Source organism: Aspergillus vadensis, assembly GCF_003184925.1.
Source record: "Aspergillus vadensis CBS 113365 unplaced genomic scaffold BO88scaffold_16, whole genome shotgun sequence".
NCBI lineage: Eukaryota > Fungi > Ascomycota > Eurotiomycetes > Eurotiales > Aspergillaceae > Aspergillus > Aspergillus vadensis.
Window position 1 is genome coordinate 73,204 of NW_020292054.1, and position 16,021 is coordinate 89,224.

General features: G+C 51.3%; 4 protein-coding genes across 4 annotated transcripts; 2 read left to right on the forward strand and 2 right to left on the reverse strand.

Annotated features, from left to right (window-relative positions):
- The first annotated feature begins 177 nt into the window (after nt 1-177).
- BO88DRAFT_465215 (GMC family oxidoreductase) lies at nt 178-2,211 on the forward strand. The gene is made up of 3 exons (XM_025711398.1): nt 178-650; nt 722-1,936; nt 1,995-2,211. Exons 1-3 carry the CDS (start codon nt 308-310, stop codon nt 2,201-2,203), a joined length of 1,767 nt encoding a protein of 588 aa, XP_025561311.1. The 5' UTR covers nt 178-307; the 3' UTR covers nt 2,204-2,211.
- Nucleotides 2,212-5,737: 3,526 nt separating this feature from the next.
- BO88DRAFT_405950 (DUF3591 domain-containing protein) lies at nt 5,738-9,915 on the forward strand. Its single transcript, XM_025707030.1, has 3 exons — nt 5,738-9,017; nt 9,071-9,127; nt 9,212-9,915. Exons 1-3 carry the CDS (start codon nt 5,971-5,973, stop codon nt 9,477-9,479), a joined length of 3,372 nt encoding a protein of 1,123 aa, XP_025561312.1. The 5' UTR covers nt 5,738-5,970; the 3' UTR covers nt 9,480-9,915.
- Nucleotides 9,916-10,618: 703 nt separating this feature from the next.
- On the reverse strand, nt 10,619-13,679 carry BO88DRAFT_391090 (serine/threonine-protein kinase; the record flags this gene model as incomplete). Its single annotated transcript, XM_025704986.1, has 5 exons — nt 10,619-11,347; nt 11,399-11,461; nt 11,514-12,254; nt 12,390-13,396; nt 13,451-13,679. 5 exons carry the CDS (start codon nt 13,677-13,679, stop codon nt 10,619-10,621), a joined length of 2,769 nt encoding a protein of 922 aa, XP_025561313.1.
- Nucleotides 13,680-13,781: 102 nt separating this feature from the next.
- On the reverse strand, nt 13,782-15,837 carry BO88DRAFT_368189 (FKBP-type peptidyl-prolyl cis-trans isomerase; the record flags this gene model as incomplete). The annotated part of the gene is made up of 4 exons (XM_025704104.1): nt 13,782-14,446; nt 14,504-15,176; nt 15,235-15,684; nt 15,748-15,837. 4 exons carry the CDS (start codon nt 15,835-15,837, stop codon nt 14,241-14,243), a joined length of 1,419 nt encoding a protein of 472 aa, XP_025561314.1. The 3' UTR covers nt 13,782-14,240.
- Nucleotides 15,838-16,021: the final 184 nt, after the last annotated feature.

Sequence of the window (16,021 nt, forward strand, 5' to 3'; positions counted from 1 at the left end):
CAAAGACCCTTGAATCCCGCTGTTTGATAATCATGACCGATCACTGACATTTGCTGAAGCGAAGAAACCTTGGCTATGGATAGCGCTTCAAGAGTCTAACGGCATTACACTGGGTGGGTCAAGATCTTAGTCTTAGGATTGTCTGAGGTTCTTTTCTAGAAGTCTCTCTATGGGCAGCAGACATGTAGCCCTCTTCAATGCCTGTATAAAAAGACAGGGTCTTGCTCTGATCGTAATGTTGCTCATCAAGTCAAATAATTGGGGAGACATTCAATAACTTCCAACCCCCCGTGCATCTATCATCAAGATGCTTCTTTCCTCTCTTGTTCTCGCGGCCTTCTCGTTAGGCGCAGCCGCCAAAAGTCACGCCGGCTCATCCCCTCACTATGATTTTGTCATTGTCGGTGGAGGCACCAGTGGTTTGGTTGTTGCCAACAGACTCTCGGAACTGAAGAATGTCACTGTAGCCGTCATTGAGGCCGGTGAATCTGCATTGAACAACTTCAATGTGTCTAATGTCATGGGCTACAGCACGGCATTCGGGACGGAGGTCGACTGGGCCTACCAAACCGAGAACCAGACATATGCAGGTGGCTTGCAGCAGACTATCCGTGCCGGAAAGGCACTTGGAGGTACAAGCACAATCAATGGTGAGTCATTCTTTCTTTCCCTTACAAACACATGGTAGATACTTTGGTATTGACTATATCTCTTACAACAGGAATGTCCTATACTCGGGCCGAAGACGTGCAGATTGACAATTGGGAGGTGCTTGGGAACGAAGGTTGGAACTGGAAGAACCTATTTCAATATTACAAGAAATCGGAAGGCTTCCAGGTGCCCACCAAGGACCAAATCGCTCACGGTGCAAACTACAACGCTAGCTATCATGGTCTGAATGGCCCTCTGAAGGTTGGCTGGCCTACCTCCATGACCAACAGCAGCGTCTTCTCTGTCCTTGAACAGACCTTTGAGAAACTGGGCGTTCAGTACAACCCCGATTCTGAAGGCGGCAAGATGGTCGGATTCACTGTCCATCCCGACACTCTGGACCGAGAGATGAATGTCCGCGAAGATGCTGCCAGGGCTTACTATTGGCCATATGAAGCCCGCTCAAACCTGAAGATTATTTCCAATACTCGTGCGAACAAGGTCATTTGGGCCAACACCACCCAGGGAGAGGCTGTTGCCATCGGCATTGAAGTTACTAACGCTTACGGCACGGAAACCATCTACGCTGACAAGGAGGTCATCCTGTCGGCCGGCGCGCTCAGATCCCCTGCTCTGCTCGAGCTGTCTGGTATTGGAAACCCCAACATTCTCAATAAGCACAATATCCCGGTCAAGATCAACATCACCACAGTCGGCGAGAACCTACAGGATCAGACCAACAACGCTCTTTCCTGGGAAGGCGTCGACACCCTCACTGGTTTGGCAACCTTCTCCGTCCTGCCATCTGTGAACCAGCTCTACGGCGATAACGTCACTGCCTTGGCTTCCTACGTCAAGTCCCAACTTGCTAGCTATGCTAAGACCGTTGCTGATGCCTCCAATGGCGCTGTTAAGGAGGCCAATCTCATTGAGGCTTTCGAGCGCCAGTACGACCTGATCTTCAACTCCCAGGTCCCCTACGCAGAAGTCGTCTTTGCTCCTAGCGGACAATCGTTTGCGGTCGAATACTGGCCTCTTCTTCCCTTCTCCCGCGGCAGCGTTCATATTCAGTCTGCGAATGCTTCGGATTACCCTGCTATCAATCCCAACTACTTCATGTTCAGCCAAGATGCCGAAGCTCAAATCACGGTGGCACAGTACATTCGGAAGGCGTTGGGAACTGCACCTCTGAACAGCCTTGTGGGCGAGGAAGTCTCACCCAGTCTTGAAGTGCTCCCTGCGAATGCGTCCAGCTTCACTTGGACCAAGTGGGTTCAAGAAAACTGTAAGGTTTTCCCTTCTTTTTAAACTATTCAACATGATTGCTAATTTTCTCTTCGTAGACCGAACCAACTACCACCCCGTTGGCACCAACAGCATGCTTCCCCGCGAAAAGGGTGGTGTTGTCAGCCCCGAGCTCAGGGTTTACGGTACCAAGAATGTTCGCGTGGTTGACGCTTCAATCCTGCCATTCCAGCTCTGCGGTCACTTGACCAGCACTCTGTATGCTGTTGCTGAGCGGGCATCCGATTTGATCAAGGACAGCTACTAGGCTAAGGGCGCTCAGCAGTGCGCTTATTTGTCACTGTCAACCGACTCATTATACTGGCAGAAACGATATAGTTTAATTGGGTTAATGCACAACTGTAACCAAAGGAAGATATTTCCGTCTGCCAGCAGCTTTCATTCCAGGGACACGGCATGGTTTAGGAAGAAGGTCGGCTCAAGGAGACACTATGGGTGACGGAATAAAGGAACAGCGCATTGAAGAAGCCAGTGTCTGTGAGCCTGTTGTGGCGCATTGTCGAGCCTTCTTTTGCCCTGACACGGAGGGGTGGCCGATCTCATTATGCAGTAGACCATTGTAACACGTCTCACCAAGAAGTGACAGTGTCCATACGATGAACATTCCACCTATTCTTCAGTAGCTAAAGAGTATCATGGTTGTCATGGATGCTCCATAGTGTATAACCTTCCGTTCACGCTCATTGCCCATCACTTTCTGATCCCTTCCCCTTCCGTCCAGCCAACCGCTATGGCAATTCGGCTAGTATGCAACCAGCCACTTCTATTGAGAAATGTGGGGTATATTTTCTGATCATAGACCTATGTCTTTACAGAATCGACTGCTACACATTCTCAGTGACATCAGTAGCGCATGCTTCAGTTACCTCTCAAGGTGATTCTGTCAACTTGTACCCGAGCGCATATCCAAGTTTAGGTCTTTCTATACCATGCTTAACCTTATTTTTGGACTTCAGTAAACCACTTACAAAATTTCGCAACAACACTGTAAACTTTCATAAATCTGTGACATCAGCTGCACAACAACCAGCAGCCTATTGGAATGGATAGGCAGATGTACTACACGGCACCGAGTCGCTGACGCTCAACCCGACCGGGAGGAGATGAATACTCTAAGCCTCTGCAAATCATCATGAATCTAATGTATAAAAATATAAAATATACACATACATATACATATACAGTATATAAACTAGTATATAAAATTAGATATCTTGTACGATAAACTCAGACCCTTTGCTATATACATCGACAAAAGTATATCCGTGTCTATTCTAAGTCAGCAGGATATATATTATATTACTTGAGAGCAGTAATGGGATCTATTAAGTAACAAACATGCCGTGATTGTTGTACTCGGTACGGGTGCCTCCGTATGTGCAAAACTCTAGGCTATCTAGATCCCTTATTTCGCCTCTCTTATCCGTAAACTCAAGGACTCATTCATCCTACCAGTTTTATTGATAAAATGATACCTCTGACCATGTTTCGGTCTGCTCACAACTGTACGCAGGAAGAACAGGAGAGGCATGCTCTGTTCTCCTGCTTTAAGAAGTATATAATGCTCAGACAGCAGTTACGCAATCTGTCATAATAGGTGGGGAATTGCTCCGCGGGCAATACCCACATTCACATACTTGTCTTAAGCAAATCATCTCCTTATAAGAATAATGTGTGAAAAGGCATCTGAGTAAAATGGTAGTAAGTGAAGATAATTCTACACCATAATAGTATAGCTCTCATTGACTGGTGGCTGATGCTACAAGGAATGAGAGGGCTCAGAAAGAAGAGACGAGTATTAAGGACCTGCTGTAGTGTTCTCATAAGGCCTTCTACGGAGTAATGGCTATTCCTCGTACATTCCTTTTACTATATACAGCAGCCGTATGTTGTAGCAGTATAAGGCGATGAAAGTCAGCCACCACCTTCCTCAGAGGATGGCGATAATGATAAGGAAGGTAGCGACTACAATGAAGTTGACGGTGTAGATGTCCCTCGTGAGGGTCAGGAGACCGAAGCCAGCGGCAATGTGAATGAGCTTTCGAAGACAACTATTATAGCCAAAACGGACTTTTTTCGTTCTCTAAGTTCAAGGTCAGCGTGGCAGATCAACTTTTGTGCGAGGGTGTCTTGAACGAGAAAGTGCCCGAACAGTGTCCAAATAGCATCCTGCGCGCTGGTATGTGGGCCGCTCCAGACCTGAACTTGGAGCAGTACCAACTAGAATATTTCTCGCAACTGGCGCAGCTGTGCATTCGTTCCCGGATTTCTTGCTGCGGGGTCTTCAATGTGTTGAGGCTAGAAATTTAATGGACAAATTGGCGCCCAAATGTAATTGGGCCAACTTTCGACAGTGGGCTCTGGCAGCCATGTCATGCCAGGCCACAATGGATGATAATCACCCTAGATCGTGAACCCACACCCATCTGGCCAGATGCGTGACCATTGCGTGAGCTCTTCATGAGGCTCGTGGCAAGGACAATATCAAGATGCCATCGGCATTCACGAAAGCGTACGCGAACAGCAGAAAGACTTCATCGAGGAAGGTGACTTAGATGAAGCTGATATGTTGTTGTCCTATGCCTGCCTCCTTTCGTGAGAAATTACAGCGGTATCAAGACGCCGCACCGAAAGGCGCACCAATGACAGTAAAGCCCATGGATTTGCTGGCTCATCACTGAACCAGAATGATATGAAACAACAGAAATGTGATAGCATATGAAAACAGAAATGGCAGGATCTCGGAATGGATACTGTCTTGACACAGCCATTGCCATCATGCCGATTACAGACCCCAAATGAGAGAATCTCATGTGGAGCATCCAGATCTCTGACGAGTTGTTATGGCTCCGAAGACGACCAAAACAGTCAGTACGATGACGAAACAATCTATCTGTCGATTGACGAGGAGTCGGAGTTCTGGGGCAAGGCGCAGTTATGTGATGTATTCTAGAAACAATACATAGCGCCACAACAGTACATGGATATGATAAGAAATAAGGAGCTTTTTATGATGCAGTAAGATGCCAGCAACAGCCTCAATATGCTTTAACTTGAGCACCTGTACTATTTGCCGCCGGCTTGTATTCAGAAAGCCGTGCAATCGATGATCGAGGATGCAGTGGCATTACTCTTGAGCCTTATTTACGGGCTTTTAACTGTTCTCACGACAACGACACCACTCGTCTAAGAAGGCAAACTTTATGTTCAGACTACTTAAACCCTGAGGGTCAGTGAGCATGAGTTGCTCGATACTAGAGGTTCTTAACATCTTACTACAACCGAATTGACAGAGTATGCTAGTAGTATGACTGAGCTTGCAGATACTTATCTGTGTAATACTAAATGACTATCGTCCGGTATTTGGGCCACTGAAACGATGACATTTACTAATGTGTTTAGTCCAAGATATATCTTCAGCCGTTCAGAGTAGCTCAAGCCCTCAAAGTGAGGTTCCGTTCTTCCTCATCCAATGGAAGATGATCCAAGTAACATTGCATCTGGGGCATAAGGTAGATGAAATCAGGTTTAAAAATGGAAAGCATGATCCGTAGTAGTAGGATTCCAGACTGATGGAAGTAGTAGCCGGGCGAGAAGTATGATGTTGTTGAGGGCTAACTCGAATCGCCGATCGTACTAACCACATCGAGCTAGTGAATCTCGTGACACGAACCGTTCCCAAAAACAGGCGGAGTGTTGCGTGACTGGTCTCAGCAGCCAGCCGGAATCTCCGACGGGAAGGAAGGAGAAACCGATAGCATTCATTGCTTGTCCGGGTCTCGGCCATTGGAGGTTGAGCTCATCGAGCTATCCTTTTCATCGCGTTTAACCCATGCAAGTCTCTGGTAGACAGGGTTGTCTCGATGCCATCTCACAAGCGCGCCCTTTCTACCTCACCTCACATTCACCATTCGATGCCCTGCGTCTTAACCACCTTGTCTCCCGGGCGCTGATACCTACTCTGTTTCCCAGCTATCTCTCACCTCACCATCCTCCATCTCAGATTTCATCAAAATGCCTCACGCAACAGAGCCCCCCGCGCCCGACGCGGAGGATACCGCCTTCGAGAATGTGATGCGACAGATGAACGGTCCCTTCGGGGAAGGCGACATGTCGTTTGATTTCCTCTCCCGCGATTTGGAACCTGGCGAAAAGGCAGACGACGCGGTGGACTATGAAGATTTCGATGACGACGAGCTACCCGAGGAAGAAGAGCGAACCGGGCCGCCCGCCGAAAATGGACTCGGGGAACAAGAAGACGATGCAGATAAAGGCTTGTTTGAAGCGGAGGAGGATGATCTCTTCGGTGGCCAGGAGGACGAAAATCAACAACCACCGCGCGATGAACTGGACGACCTGTTCGGCGATGGCCCCTCTTCTCCCCCAGCGGACCATGCCGACCCAACACGAGATTTGTTCTTCGAGGAGGAAGGAGAGGGTGAGAAGCCAGCAGAGGCTCCTGAGCCTGTCGAACCTGCGCCCGTGCAGCCCGAACCCGTGCCGATGGACGAAGACGAGGATGAACCTATGCAGGAAGATGAGGCGTTGAGTCCCACAGCGGAGGATATGGACCCGGCTTCTCTTCGCGCCTGGAAGCTCCAGCAGGCTCTGTTTGCTATGTCGTCTTATGGTCCAGAAAACGTGCCTGCGCCGCCGGAGAATGTCGAGGAGCTGTTGCATTCGTTGTTCCCTATGTTCGATAAGAACGCTCTCCCGCGTTTCCTTGAGTTGATTCCCCACAAGAAGGCCTTCTTTGTTGGAAAGCAACCCCTCAAGCCCCCGAAGCCGGTCATCCCTAATAAGGTGAACATCGAACTGGCTCATGACCAAGAGCGATCGTTCAAGTCTGGAGGCCAGTCGCTCAAACGTTCGCTGGAGTCGGAGCATTCCGGCGTAGTTCCCGTCTTGGAGGCAGCCCAGGAGGAGGAACAGGAGATTAAGGAAGAGTTTGATCAGGACACGGATACGGAGGAAGTGCTTCCTGGGGGTATAACCCATCATGACCTTCGTGTTGTCTGCGCGGACTGGGATGTGAGAGATGACTTCTCCATCATGGACGTTGAGGAGGCAGAGGTTAAAGAGGCCGATGTTGATATGGAAGACGACTGGCTTCTAGAAACCACCCGCCCCGCGAAGAAACGGAAAATTGGAAGAGATCCGCTTGAAATCGTCGCCTTGTCCCACATCGATGTACCTGTGATTGACGACCCGCAACAAGCCACTTCCCGCATTGCTCAAAAGGTCACAGTCGACATGAACGATCCTCACATTCTCCTTGACGAGCGAGGTGCGGAGGCTGCTGCGCAGAAGCCAAAGGCGCTGGGTGCTCTTAAGCGGGACGAGTTGGATGCCAGTGTGACTAAACGCCTGACCTCACGTTACAACATTTCGAACGACCAGGCATACGATATGCTGAAACAGAACCACCAGAACAAGGTTCGCAGTACCCTAGGCAACGTTACCTTGGAGCACAGTATGCCTGCCCTGCGTCTGCAATGGCCTTACTACAAGACCGAGCTGTCCAAGGCCGAAGCGCGTTCTTACCATCGTCCTGCTCTCTCTTTCCGGCCTGGACAGACCTGTTGGTTCAAAAACCCAGCTCATATCAAACGAAAGCACCAAAAGGGCAAGGACGTCAAGCAACTCTACGATTCTACGAAATCGCTCTCTTTGGCTGACAACTCCAACGTTCTGCTGGTGGAATACTCCGAAGAGGTTCCACTCGTGCTGTCGAACTTCGGTATGTCAAATCGGATCATCAATTACTATCGGAGAAAGAGCATGGAAGACCCCACTCGCCCCAAGGCTGAAATAGGCGAAACCGCGGTTCTCCTCCCCCAGGATAAGAGCCCCTTCTCCATCTTCGGACACGTGGATCCTGGCGAGGTGACACCGGCCATTTCGAATTCTATGTATCGTGCCCCATTGTTCGTGCACGAAGCCAAGAAGACCGACTTCTTGATCGTGCGTAGCAGTACTGGCTCTGGTGGCAGCGATTATTACATCCGTAACATCGAGAACCTCTATGTTGCCGGTCAACAGTTCCCGTCGGTAGACATTCCTGGACCCCATTCACGAAAGGTCACAACGGTGGCCAAGAACCGGATGAAGATGCTGGTCTACCGCTTGTTGAAAAAGAGTCCGGACCTTCGGCTCTCTATCAGCGATGTCACCGCGCACATTCCAGGAACCAGCGATATGCAAAATCGACAAAAAGTCAAGGATTTCCTCCAGCACGACAAAGACTCCAAGTACTGGGTGCCGATGGAACCTGTGCCGGAGCAGGACGTGATTCGGTCATGGGTCCAGCCCGAGGACGTTTGTCTGCTTGAATCCATGCAGGTCGGTCAGCAACATTTGCACGACACTGGTTTTGGCAATGATGCTGAGAAAACCGGCAATGAAGGCGAGAAAAAGGAACGGGAAGACGAAGACCGAGATGGCGACGAGGAAGGTGAGAGCTTCGAGCAACAGATGGCACCATGGAAGGCAACCCGCAATTTCCTCCTAGCATCGCAGGGCAAAGCAATGCTCAAGCTACACGGTGAAGGTGATCCTACGGGGCGCGGCGAAGGCTTCAGTTTCATCAAGACATCGATGAAGGGTGGCTTCAAGGCGGTTGGCGAGAGTGTGGAAGATAAGCTCGATGCCCAGCGGCTCAAAGAGCTTGGGGGCCACAGTTACAATGTTGCCCGGCAGCAGAAGTCATATGAAACGTCCATCCGACGCATTTGGGATTCCCAGAAGGCCAGTCTGTCTTCAACAGTCGAACATTCGGACGAGGAAAGCGACATTGACCGCGAGGAAGAGGAGGAGTTCGGCAAGCCGACCCCACGATCAGAGGCTCCCACTCCTGCTCCTTTCCGCCGTGACGACGAGACGATGAGTCAATTCAGCAGGATGAGTATGCCCGCAGACCAAAAGGGTAAGGTTTTGCGCATTATGCGGACGCTCAGAGACGAAAAGGGTCAGCTCTACCAGAAGGAACAAATGATCTGGGATCCCCGGGTTATTCGCCACTACATCCAGCATCGGCATCGGGTGGAGGCACTGACCACCAAGTAAGCACACCCCATCAACCTCTAACATCTATCAGACTAACCAACCTTCCTAGACTTGAGTCCCTTCAGCCAACAGGCGACAAGGAGATCGACGCTCGTAACAAGAAGCTGTACGTTCAAAAAACACCAAATACTAACAACTTCCCCCGCCCTCTATTCCCTCAAAGACCAACTCACAATCTAACCTCCTACAGCCTGGAAGCCGAACTCAGCCGTCTCAACCGGAACAAAGAACGACGCTTCGCTCGCGAGAAGCAAAAGGGTGCAGCCCGCGCATCCGCAGGCGACTCCCCGGCCGATGGCGGCAAATCCGCCGGTACACAACGGAAGTGTGCCAACTGCGGCCAAGTCGGCCACATCAAGACAAACAAAAAGTGCGTATGCCATAAATCAGGTCCCTCCTTTGGATTTCCAAACAACCCTTCAGATTTCGATCTCCCCTTCTTTACCAAGAATCCGTAGTCCTTTCCAAGGATCCCGTACTGTCAGGTTCGACTTCATAATTTCCTGGTGCTAGCCATTCTCAGCCCAGGTCGAGGTCCCGCCGACTACTATGGCCCAAGAGACAGAGGACTATTCCCTTTACCCTACCCTACACATCCCCCATCTAGCATACACCCTTCTCCCAACTTAACAGCAGTTTATATCACTCCCCACCCTGCAAGGATTGATCTTTTCATGCAACACATGCATTTGACACAAAGCGCAAACAAAAACACAAACCATTCACAATAGCAACAGAAAGCAAAAGGGAAAAAACACAAACAAGCAGCACGCTAACCAATCTCCACCAATTTCTTCTCGCCTACAGACTTTGCCCCCTTCTCAATGGTACCATGAAACCCGAAGACCGCGTCACCGATTCCGCCTTCGCGATGGGTGCTCCGCCCGCGCTGTGATTCTTTCACAACATTTACCTCCACGATATACCTATCTCAATTTTCTCCCTCCCTCCCCTTCTTCCCCCTCTCCGGCCATCGCCGTACACGTACGCAGAAAGACCAACCTCTCGTACCGCTTTAATTCATATCTTCTCTCTCTCCACCCCTCCTTCCCTCTTCGTGATACCCTACCTTTTTCTCGACTCCAACATGCCTACATACCGACTCTCACTTGCGTCTGTTTTCGCTGGTATACCTAATTCTTGCCATTCAAGGTAAAGCGACACTTCGATATATGTGGGTGTTAGAGTACGGCTTCTTTTTTTCAAGTTCATACTTTGTTTACTTTCTTCGCCTTGCAATATTGCATTGGGTGGACTATTGAGGGTCGCTTTTGTCAGACTGACACTTACACCTGGAGTTTCAAGGCGACGGGGATGGATGGTTGGATGTGTTCTATGATGTCTGAGTTATGAAAAATGGAAGATACCTTTCCTTTTCCTTGATAAAAATTCTCATTGGCACTGGCATTGCGGTGAAAGATAACATGTGCATCTGTCATGCAAGATAGTCAATAGTACGTCATAGCCAGTCAAGTGTGTTCCGTATGGATAGGAAATTTAGGCCAGAGTAACAATGAGAGGCAAGAATACGTTGCGAAGAATACATCGTGATTCATGACAAGGTGGTGAATGAATATCAGAGCAAGACAACAGCTTTCTAACCGTACAACTCCGACAGATGGCCTCGTGCCAGTAGTCCTCGCCCGCGGTCTGAGGCCAATGCCATTGCAACGGCATGAGGTCGGCGATAGGTATATCCCAAGAATGCACCCCTCTTGCGCATCTCCAAGACCGTCATGCGTAGTTTGCGGTCTCGCAGCAGCTTGTCCCGAGGTCGCTTCTTGTCCCTCCCCTTGCGGCGGTTTTTCTGGGGAGGCTTGCTTGCGAGGGGACTCAGCAGGCTGTCAATATCCTGATATTGGGGTGGGTCTCCCCGATTCTGGTGGCACTCATCTCGCTCGCCTACCTCGCTGGAAGGATCGGCATGCTCTGCGTCTGAGGCTGCAGAGGCCTCGTCGTAACCATGCTCATATCCCGCGTCATCGAAGTACCGGGTATCTTCCCAGCATTTGACCTTGGGAACGAAAGGGGGCATTGACTGGTGGATTTCATTCCAGTTGATACAGCAAAAGAACGAATGGCTCTTGATGTCTGTTGCGTCATTGGGGTATACATAAAACCCGCGGTAATTTTTGTTGCGAGGGTCCATGCTGTACAGCGGATGCTTGGCTGCCAGGCGAAAGGTGACGGAGTCATTCACGCGATACTTGTTGGAAGACAAGCGGTGTTCCTTCTCCTGCAAAAGATGGTTTATCAAGTCGATCGCTTCAGCAGAAACGAGCTTATCGGATGGTCGATTTGGGAAATGTAGGGTTTGGAGATGATGCTTCAAGCACTCAGTAATCCCTCACCTGCACACCAGCGAAGGGGTGCTTACATGAATTTTTAACTTCGTCTTCTGGCGATCATCCGAAGCAAAGGGGGTGAAGCCATACAGGCACTGGTACCGATGTCAACGTCTGCAGCCTCTTCAGCAACAGGGTATGTCTTACCTCGTATAGGATAATGCCAATACTCCACCAGTCACATCTCCCGTCGTACAGCTCTCCGCGAACCACCTCGGGGGCCATATACTGGTTGGTCCCTACGATGCTTCCAGCTAACCGCCGTTTCTGTGTGCGATCGCGCCATCCCAGGAGACCAGCAGTGGGAGGCATCCACCCGGAGTCGTCAACCGGTCCCGGATCCAGCCCACTGGTGGACTCTGCCATCCTTTTCGCCTCGGTCTGGTCAAGGGCATCACCGTCTACCCGGATCCCGAGCCGCTTGAGGAGGGTGTGGCGGTGGTCATTGTAGTAGACCTGATCGTGTGCCCAATGCCCATCAAAGGCCAGGCCAAAGTCCGATATCTTCAAGTGGCCAGAAGCCGAGATCAGAAAGTTGTCCGGCTTGACATCGCGGTGGATCCAGCACAGTCGATGGGCCTCTTCAATGCAGAGAATCATCTCAGCAATGTACCATCGGGCAACTGTCTCGGGCAACATGTTTCGACGCATCAGCAAGCCGAGGAAATCCCCGCCCACCATGTAGTCCATGATGAGGTAAAGGTGGTTCTGATCCTGGAAGCTAGCTATCAAAGGTACAATCCAGCGAGATTTGGCCGACGCCACCAGGAAGTCTCTCTCGGCTCGCAAGTGACCTTCCTGGCTGTTACGGATCATCGCCGACTTGCGAATAACCTTCATCGCGAAGACATCCTTCTTCACACCAGTCATGATTCTACGTCGGCTGCTCTTGGTCCCATCACTCACAGACCGAAGGGATTCCGGCCTATGTGCTCGAGTGTTTGTGGCTTCGTTCCTCCAGCGCAAGAGCTTGTCTTCTGAGTCGCCCTCGTAGCTTGTCTCCTCTTCCTTCACTTCCTTCACGAGGCGCACGACCCCAAAGCTACCCCGTCCAAGCACTTTGATAACCTCAAACCCAGCGAGAGACACAGTCGTATCATGGCAACCGCCGCCATGAGACCGACTCTTGAGGACGCGACATTGGCGGAGGTAATGGCGCTCCTGGGTGATCCAGTTGTCCCAGATGCGTGCTCGTTCTTCGGGACCCAGTGGCAGTCCATACATATATTGTTCCAGCTCCTGGCGACGCTGTGAACGAGGGTCTGTCCCACAGAATACGTTGTTAAAGTAAGTCTCGAAGAACACTTTGGCATTGGCAGCAGCTTCAACCGTAACAATCGACGGTGATGTCCCTGATACTTCGGACGAGCTCGAAGCTTCTTCCACCGGATGGGGTGGATGTGAAGTTTGTGGTAAAGCTTTGACTAAACCGCCAAGAGCCTGTTTCGAACCCCGTGATGGGTCCTCAGAAGTGGGAGGAGTGGACTGTGTACCCAACGGCGACACGCTGCTTATGGGAGATGTCGACGGACTCGAGCTGTCATTGGGGCTCTCCGCCGGTCTTCTTGGACCTGGTGAGGAAGCTGGAAATTGCACCGGCATTATGTTGAGCGGCGAACGAAGATGCGAGCGACGAATGACAGTGGGATTACCGAATGTCGTCGAAAGTCTCGTTGTCACCATGCTAGTCAGGACAGCGGGCGTTGACTTGCTTCGTTTGACCGCGGTTACTGAGCCGCTGTGTAGCTCAGGCGTCTCCGACTTCCGTAACTGTGCTGTATCGACCGATTGTTCTGGGGAGACCGCCTCGCTCGAAGTAACAGATGCCATGAAAGTGTCAGGCGATGGAGTTATACAGCCGTGGGTGATGCAAGTCAGCAGTTCCCCATGGCGTTGCTCTTCTTCCATGGCAGTGCTGCTAGAATGGGCTCGGTTGTCAGCTGGAAGAGAGTGAAACGACTGTGATGGGTTGCTATCGCTCGAGGGTTTCTGTGGGACAGTGGTTTCACGAGTGGTAGCTGTTTTCAATACTGGGTCCCGAGTCAGCCTTTGGATGTCTGTTTCACCATGATTCACAGCCTTACCAGCAGGGGGGCCTCGAAGCCCCAGTAGAGAGAGGATCCTAGAGCTTCGTTGTTTGATGCGATCCCGGATGCTGTTACTCTTGCGCTGAGCTGCCTGATACTCCGCATCGGCTGAGATGGTTGAGACGCTGCCGGATAGTTCCACGGTGGTGTCCATGGCGCGGTCTGGGTGTGGTGGGCTGCCACTGGAAATGGAAGAGGTGGTGTCGGGCGTGGGGTGGACGATCATCGCAATGGACGATCAAGGGACTGAATGAGTCGGGCCAGTGAATAAAATATGCGCTTCCTGAAGAGGATTGATATGGGATCTTAGCGAAAGGGGGTGGTATGAATGAGAGATTGGGGATATGCGCGGTATTGGTAATCCCCAGAGAGCAACGTTGGACTCAGATGCTGCATGTGTCGGCATACCATCTTTACGAACATATGAGAGTGATGGTGAAAAATTCTACAAGGCAGAGTATGGTGCAGAGGGCTTCATCCACGGCAGGCACGACGGGACGAAGACTGCACATTTAGGGCAGGAACAGAGCAAGCTCTACTTGGACACTACAAGAGCAAGGACGGCACCCAAATGAATCAAACCAAACACTTTTTATTAGACAAAGATAGTTGGATGGCTTGCAATATCCTCATTCCTGCCAATATGCATCGGAAGGCTGTGCAAGAGAAAAACAAGTCGGATATCACAGGACTGATGTCAGATTGAACGAACCCCCAAACACCGGTGAAGCAAACCCAAATGGAGTAACAGACACAGACAGCTAGATGTTAGTAGGGGGACTCAGATCTATTTGATCTCGAGAAGCTTGACGTCGAAGATCAGCTTGGAGTTGGCGGGGATGCCGGGGAGAGCACGCTTGCCGTAGGCGAGGTGAGGGGGGATGCTGATGCGACGCTCACCACCGACAGCCATGCCGGCGACACCGATGTCCCAACCCTTGATGACCTCGCCCTTGCCGAGCTTGAAGGTGAAAGGCTTGCCCTTCTTGTTGGCTACACGGAGAGTTAGCACCAGAACTTTCTGCTCTTGTTATAGGACTCGTGACTTACCATCAAAGACCTTGCCGTCCTCGAGCTTGCCGATGTAGCGCATGGCAACGGTGTTGCCAGCCTTGGCGGCGACACCCTGACCCAGCTTCTTGTCGTCAATCTTGACGCCCTTGACCTCCTTGACACCCAGGGTGCCGGTGGACTTCTCAGCAGGCTTCTGCTGGGTGGAGCCAGTCGGGCCCTGCTCAAGGTTCTTGGCGAACTGGACCTTCTTGGCCTCCTTGCCCTCCTTAGCTTCCTTCTTCTCCTCAACGGGGGCGGCCTCGCCGTTGTTCTTCTTCAGCTTCTTCTGCTGCTTCTTGCTGAGGGCGGGCTCAGGCTTGGCCTCCTCGGGCTCAGCAGCGCGCTTGCCCTTGCCCTTGGTCTCCTTGGACTCAACGAGCTTGGGGGCTTCCTCCTCCTCGCTGTCGACCTCGGTGATACGGGGGTTCTCCAGGTCGTCGAGGTCATCGCTCTCGTCATCCTCGCCGATCAGGTCCTCCATGTCGAGCTCATCCTCATCGGGAGAAAGGTCGTAGTCCTCCTCATCGGACTCCTCGTCATCATGGTCATGGTGGTGGTCGTCGGTGGGCATGACATAGTTACCAGTCAGGTAGATGGTGTGGGTACCGGTAACCTTGAAGAAGACGGGCTCCTCCTCGTTGACAACGATGTCGAGAGGCTGCTGGCAGTTCTACATGGGGGTTAGCGCGCATACTCGGACGAAAAAACTCGTTGGAAGTTTCGCATACCTTCTCGGGGTCCAGGGTACAGATGACAGTCTCGTCGAGCTCAAGGCCCTCATCGGACTCGACATCAGACTCCTCGTCATCGTTGGCGGGGGCCTTGCCCTTGATCAGCTTGGAGATGGCGGCCTTGAGGTCGAACTCGCCCTCCTCGTCGTCCTCATCCTCGTCATCATCCTCATCCATGGCATCCTCGAGCTCCTTGCGAGCGGCAGCCAGCTTGAGCTTGCGAGCCTTCTCCTTGTCGCTGGGACCACCGTTGACCTCCTCGTCGTCCTCGGAATCCTCATCCTCGTCATCCTCCCAGTCCTCGTCATCATCGTCCTCGCCCTCAAGGTCGAGACCAGGGGGAGCGCGCACAAGCTTCAGGGTAGCACGGGGGCGCTTGTTGGAGTCGAAACCGTCCTCGTACTCGGGAGCCTCATCGGGGTCAATGGCAGCCATGCTGACACGGAACTGTCGCAAACGGTTAGAAACGGGAATACAATGGGCTCAATGGCTACAAATTTGGCTACTGACCATGGCAGAGAACTCCGGAACGGCGGGGATCAGAGCGCCATTGGCGGGGACGCGCAGGGCGTAGACAGCAACGGGCGTAACACCGGACATCTTGACAAGAGATTATACAGATGCGAACAAGATAATAATAGTAAAGAAAAAAAGAAGAAGAAAAATCAGACCAAAGAATGGATGGTCAAGAAATGATGCAAGGGAAAGAAAGAAAGATCGTCTACCCGGAAAAGCGTGGTAAGGACGAGGAAAAGCAAGTGAAGGGGAGAGGAAGAAGAGGAAG